At 45.2% G+C, this 6,620-nt stretch overlaps 1 protein-coding gene across 2 annotated transcripts; it reads left to right on the forward strand.

Moving 5' to 3' along the window:
* The first annotated feature begins 117 nt into the window (after positions 1-117).
* Positions 118-5,829, forward strand: AMER2 (APC membrane recruitment protein 2). Of its 2 annotated transcripts, XM_085321782.1 has the most exons (2): positions 118-981; positions 1,156-5,829. In XM_085321782.1, the coding sequence occupies exons 1-2, from the start codon at positions 162-164 to the stop codon at positions 2,052-2,054; spliced, it is 1,719 nt and encodes a 572-aa protein (XP_085177908.1). In that variant the 5' UTR covers positions 118-161; the 3' UTR covers positions 2,055-5,829. The 2 variants fall into 2 exon arrangements, with proteins under 2 accessions (XP_085177908.1, XP_085177907.1); XM_085321781.1 differs by having other exon boundaries at positions 118-5,829.
* The last annotated feature ends 791 nt before the right edge of the window (positions 5,830-6,620 follow it).

Here is a 6,620-nt window from a genome sequence, read left to right on the forward strand (position 1 = left end):
AAGCGGCTTATCCCTCTGCGGGTTGCCATGGCGATGAGCGGGAGGCAGCGGCGGCGGCAGCAGCCCGGCTGTCAGTGAGGGAAATCAGCGCCGGGCATCCGGGGGGTCTGCGGGAGGGAAAGGCGGCGGCGGCGGGGACGGCGGCGGGGACGGCGGCAGCCATGGACTTGCACTGCGATTGTGCCGAGCCCCCGGCCGTGGAGCAGCCGTCGGGCAAGATCAACAAAACCGCCTTCAAACTGTTCAAGAGGAGGAAATCGGGCGGCCCCATGCCGAGCATCTTCGGGGTGAAAAACAAAGGTGGGGACGGGAAAGGCGCCGCCAAAACGGGGATGGTGCGGAGTAAGACTCACGACGGATTAGCCGACGCCGTGCTGGAGAGCAGCAAGAAGGAGGAACCGAGCGGCGGCGGCGAGCAGCAGAGCAAGGATGCGAACCCCCGGGCGGCAGCCGGCCTCGGCGTCTCGTCCAGCAGCTCGGTGGCCAAGTCGCACAGCTTCTTCTCCCTGCTGAAGAAGAACGGGAGGTCGGACAACGGCAAGGGGGAGAGCGCCGAGCCGCGGGCCGGCGGCAGACAAAAGAAGGGGCTGAAAGGGATCTTCAGCAGTATGCGGTGGCATAAAAAGGACAAAAACGGCAAGGAGGAAAGGGGGGAAAGCTCGGAAATCCCGTCCRGTCTCATTATGCCGGGGTCGCTGACTGCCAGCTTGGAGTGCATCAAAGAGGAGACCCCGAAACCTTTGCCTGAAACCCAGAACGGCGCYGGAGAAATTTGCATTGAACCGTCTGGCGAGAAACCCGGCGGAGACCCGCACGCCTCGGCCAAGGAGCCTGACGTGAGAGACGGGGAGCCGCAGGAGAGCAGCCCCCCGCCAGGGGAGGATCCTCCTGCCGCTGCTACCCGACCCGAGGAGCTCTGCCCCGAGCGACCGGACCCGGGCGCGGGAGAGGTTGGGACTGCCAAGGACGCGGCCATAACAGGTGACATTCCAATAAAGACTATCCCCCTTGTTGAACCYGAGTGTGATAGCGGTCAAGAGACGGCAGCAGCCCCTGACCCTTCCTCTGTTGATCCACCCTCAGAGCAATCGATTGATCGTATTTGTTTGATGTTTGCTGACGTGACTTCACTGAAAAGCTTTGACTCTCTTACAGGCTGCGGAGATATTATTGCAGACCAGGAGGAGGAAGTGGGCAGCGGGAGTGGCGGCTGTGAGAAGAGCACCCCCGGGGCCGGCAAGCTGGGCGCCTCCAAGAAGCACCCCACCATGGTGGCCTACCAAGGAGGAGGGGAGGAGATGGCAACTCCGGACCAGGTGGATGACACCTACCTTCAGGAGTTTTGGGATATGCTGTCACAGACAGAGGAACACGGCCCAGACACCCAGATGGGAGGAGGAGGAGGAGGAGGAGGTGGAGRAGGGACAAGGACGCCTGAGGGTTTGAAGGAGACCCGAGGTACTGAGGGGGCCCAGAACAGGGTGGTGGTGAAACGCAGTGGTCTCAACCAAATTCCCATTCATGTCAACCACAAAGAGGAGCAGAAGGGCAGGGAGAAGGAGCAGCAAGAAGGTGTCCCAAACAGTGACGAGGGCTACTGGGATTCCACTACCCCCGGGCCTGAGGAAGACAGCACCACGAGCATCCAGAAGGAGACCATTCCCAGGGACAGCTACAGTGGGGATGCTCTCTACGACCTCTACGCCGAGCCAGATGAGAACCCACCAGGGGGGCCTTCCGACGAAGAGGTCACCTGTGTGCAACGCTCCAAGCCCGTGTCGCCAATAACCACCACATGCTCACTGAAAACACCCTCAAGCGCCATGAAGGACTCCAAGATACCCATCAGCATCAAACACCTTGCGTCGCATCCTGCCAGCCATGCAACAGATGCCAGCAACAGCCATCAYGTCGCTCACCATCACCTGGCCAAAAGTGAGATACACAGAACAAAAATCCCTGTCTCTAAAGTACTGGTGCGCCGGGTCAGTAACAGGGGCTTAGCAGGGACAACAGTTAAAGCTGCCACATACCAGGACAGTGCCAAAAAGTAGCTGAATATGAGCTGGAGACAAAGATGGACAGCAAGTTTGGTGTGTGAAAGTCTGTGTAGGAGACCAGTGATAACCAATTTTGCATCACCCGAAGAAAGGCACCTGAAAGGCTTCCTTTCGTGTACTCCAGAGGCCTGCACTCCTGAATCTGTTCTTACTATACTGTGCAGCTGATTATGAAAAGTCAATTTCTTTTCAAGCACTTTTTTTTACATTTGTATCTTTTTTCTGCAGCACTAAACACTGGGGAGATTCATTTTTACATGCCTTTGTGGAAGCAGGACTGAGATTATGAACATAAATGAGCATCTTTCCTCATGCAAAGTAGTGCCATGAGTTCTCCAAGGGAGCAGAGTTACACAAGGAGGAACACCAGAGGTTCTCCAACACATTTCTCTTTTAATCATTTCYGGAAGGGGCATGGAGGGAGGGTGCCCGACTTCGAAAATAATGTTTGCTCTACAGGATGTTGGAAAAAATGCCAAGCAAAAAACAAACAACCTAACAGGTATTTTACCTGATGTGGGAACACAAGCACTGCTCGTGCAGCAGACTTGATCGACTTGTGTGCAGTAGCTTACTAAGGAGTTAGATGGATTTGTTTAATGGGAAAAATATTTTTGTTTGTCCATCTGTTTGTTTGGTTTTGGTCTGCTCTAATGTAAATGGGTAACAGAGACACCTGACCTAGGTTCAGATGTTTACATCAGTACTCGTTTGATAATGAATACAATCAGGTTCAGGGAAACATTTTACTAAATGCCAATATACACACACTGTTCACATTTATATAATAACTTGCTCTCCATTTGTAGATATATACATATTTTAGCAGATTTACTCAAWGGTACAGATTTTTTATTAAAAAAAATCACCTGTCTGTATTATCTAGAGTTTAAGCAAAAGTTAGTTTTTATAGGTAGATAATTTTACAGTTCTAAAATTGTGGAATTTCCTGTAAGTATCTTAAACTAGAGCAAAACTCTGTTTTGTATGGGCTCATGTGTCCCCAGACAAGTAAGTCTGAAGTGTTGATTTTTTTGAGGKGGCACATTCTGTGTGTCAGAGCTGAGGGTCTGACAGCACTGCCATTGCAAACCTCTATTTTCAGGGGTTTATACAAAGTTGCTCTAGGCTTAAACCTTACAGGGAAGGAACACAGGAAAGAAACAGGTTTTTTAATTATTATTTTTAAAAATATATAAAATTAGTTTTTGACTATTTAAGAAAAGTTTGAGTTCTTGTTGCTTTTTATTTTCATTCTTCAGAACTCCAGAATAATTTTACTTTGAGAGAGAAAAAGAAATGTGGTAAGTTAGGGGTCCATAAAATGGTCTATTGAGCTTGGATCCTATGAGAAATGTATTAATGGCCAGGATGGTTTTTTTGAATAATGGCTACTGTACATGGGCATTGACAACRTTTCTGAGAAATTTAATAGGGTTTTAATGTGCCTGAGGACATATTTTTATGATACACTGAAAAGGCTCCAAAAATCATTAAAGTGTAAGGGTAAATATTATGCATTTACAAAATATTTTGGTATGAATATTTAATCATCGGACCACAGTTAATATAAAATATATGCTCCAGTGTATCTGAAAAAATAATATACATTTTAAAAAATAGATGTCTATATTATGCAGAGAATTCTAAATTCACATAACTGAAGCTAATGGGTCTGATCTTACATAAGAGTTGGCTTTATCATCTCTTAAATTGAAAGGAAAACTAAATATACAGAATATACRTTTGAAGGATATTAAGGTTATAGATAACCATAAAAAGCTAGGAGATACAATAAAAAGAATTCCTTCTCTTACAGGTGTGATTCACTGGGGAAATGACCTTATAGTCCCAAGGGCGAGATTGGACTCTAGCTCTGAAATTCCCACAAACGATACCAAATTGTAACCCCTGCTCCCTCCCCTCCTGGATAAATAGGGAGTAAGGGTTCGTTTTTCTGATCCTTTCCTGCTTTTATGGTTTGAGTAAGAACCTTAATAGACTTCACAGAAGATTATTTTCTATGTTGTTGTTGTTTTTTTAATGACATATACGTGTGTGATTTCCTGCACGCCTGCTCAGGCGGACGTGTTGTACATATGCATGTGTAGTCAGAGGACACCTCCTCCCCGCGTACGCGCCGCCTGCGGCCCCGCACAGCCAGGCACGCGCCCTGCGCAGACCGCGGCGGCAGCGTGCGGCAGAGCCGCCTCCAGACGCTTTGCTGATTCTTTCCATTGCCTGAGGAAGCGATTGGCGTTTGGCCTGACTCTGCTTGTGTGTTTTAGAAAATTAAGGCTGAGATACCTTCAAAAGGATGAATGTACAGAACCCCGGATACTAATGGTGGTCTTTAGCCCTAAACCTAAYGTTCACGGTTTTGTTCTCTTGTTTCCATCTGACCGGAAGGGTCACATTCTTCCTTGCATGACAGTTCTGCAGAGAAGTCACATTTCCCCATCTTGTTTAGAGACAAATTGTACAGAGCAATTCCATAGGGTACTGCAAGGTTGGGAAGGAGGGAGGATGTCGGGAGCTTGTGGAGATACCAGAAAGACTGGAAGCACTGATTACAGGTAGTAGCAGCTGTGCATCTTTAAAAACACAAGAAGGTATAAGCTATCATTTCTGCAGGACCTGTGTGGGGCAAATTCTCATCATACGTGTTTTGTTTGCATCGTGGCGTGTGTGTATCGAGAGGAACATAGAGTAACATTAGACTAGCTCCCTCACACTTACAACTAACAAGAATCATCATTAAACTGTTTTGCCTTCCCTTCATTTTCTCTCTCTCTTTTGTTTTCTGCCCTCTTTTGCCTCCCTCCTCTGCATGCGGGCGGCAGCTCCCTGCCCAGTGCTAAGCTCCGGTGCGGCGCGGGAAGCGGCGCCGGGGTGGGAGGGCTGTGTGCTYGCCGGCAGCGGTGAGGGGCTAACTAACCACTTGCTCGAGCTTTTCATCGCATACCTAGTGTAAGCACGCTTTGCAGATCTCTTGGTGGTTCGTTTGGCTGCTTGCTATGTACATACGTATTTTAAGGACAATCATATCCTTAAAAGGAAACCRGGAAAGTGACTTGTGGTAGGGTGTCAGTGTTTTGAATCATTAACAACATACTGACATCGGTTCAGGGTATTGGTTATGAGAATAAAAATATGATTTAATGGTCAAATTAACTTTGTATTTATAAAACTCACTTCTGTCTTTAAGCCATTGATGTTTTTATTTCAAAGGATAATTGAAAACTTAATATTTACTAGGGCTTTTTATTATCATAGAAATATAATTGTATAACTCCACACAATGCCTAAAACAACCATTGAAAGGAAGTTCAAAGGCTTTCTTTCAACCTGCATTTAATTCCTGAAAGATCCCTGTAAAACACTATGAGATGCCTAATAGCAAACAATTAATCACTTGCTGGATTTAAAGGTTGTGACATAAAGAGGTAATAGTCCTGAGGCATTCTGTGGTGGTTTGCTTTCTTTTTTATGTTATTGTGTTTAAGCATATATTTTCCTTGGCTTTGGTAGCTGTTAAGGTAGAAATGATGTTCTGAGTCCCAAAGATATCATTCTTAATTCTGTCATTGTTTTGGTTTTCTTAAGGGGTACTTTTGTTTATTTGTTTTATTTGTTATTTTGTGGTCTGAATGATGCTTTGTAATTATCAGCTTGTATGTCATTCATAAAGGATTTTATAGATGAGGACTTGACATTTAGTTATATATACTCTTTGCACTTTCAGGTCACTACTGGTAAATTTTGTATRTTCTTAGGATATTTCTATATATTGCATAGCATTTTATAGCTATCTACAGTAATATCAGTGGTATACATTCCTTTCCTATATATCAGCACAAAAGATTTCCTTTTAGTAGCGTGAAATGATGTTTTTGTGGACTTCTTTTGTCATAATAGAAGTAAATTTTCCAGTGCTATAGGTGTGGCCTGCAACAGACATAAAGGGTCTTATTTCCTCCACAGTGCATATAGATTTTGCTCTTGACAGTAAATAGGACTCAAACCCACGTGACAGATTTTGGAAGAAAATGCACCACTAGAATAAGAAGAATCCACGTTCAGTCTTATCCCATCAGTCACCAGCATCTTCTTCATCCACTGTGAACATCCTTACTACCACTCAGGGTAGCAGAGGACTGAATTTTTTAAATTATATGCATACACTATAAAAATTAATTCACTGATTATTTTTTAATGAATCTTACTGAATTATTTATCTAAGCTAAGCGAATATTGCACCAAAGTCTTCAAAACATCTGATACAGATGGCATTTTCAGTAAGATGCTATAAGTACAGATGAGCCAAATTACCAGGCTTTGCTTAGCAAAGCAAGAACCTAGTTTTTCAGATTTTTAGTACTGGCTGAGCTTGTAGATCAAAGGGAGCCATTGATTCTGCTACATGGCTGTGCTCTGAGGGTTTTTTTGCTGGCCCTGATAGACTACTTTCTGAAAAGGCTTTTCAGCAAGATAATGGTATAAGAGAGAGAGTTCACAGAAACAATAGCCACTTACGAGGCAGATGGTTATCTAACAGCG

Source organism: Rhea americana, unplaced genomic scaffold (genome assembly GCF_003343005.1).
Source record: "Rhea americana isolate MKP2758 unplaced genomic scaffold, rheAme1 scaffold_71, whole genome shotgun sequence".
NCBI lineage: Eukaryota > Metazoa > Chordata > Aves > Rheiformes > Rheidae > Rhea > Rhea americana.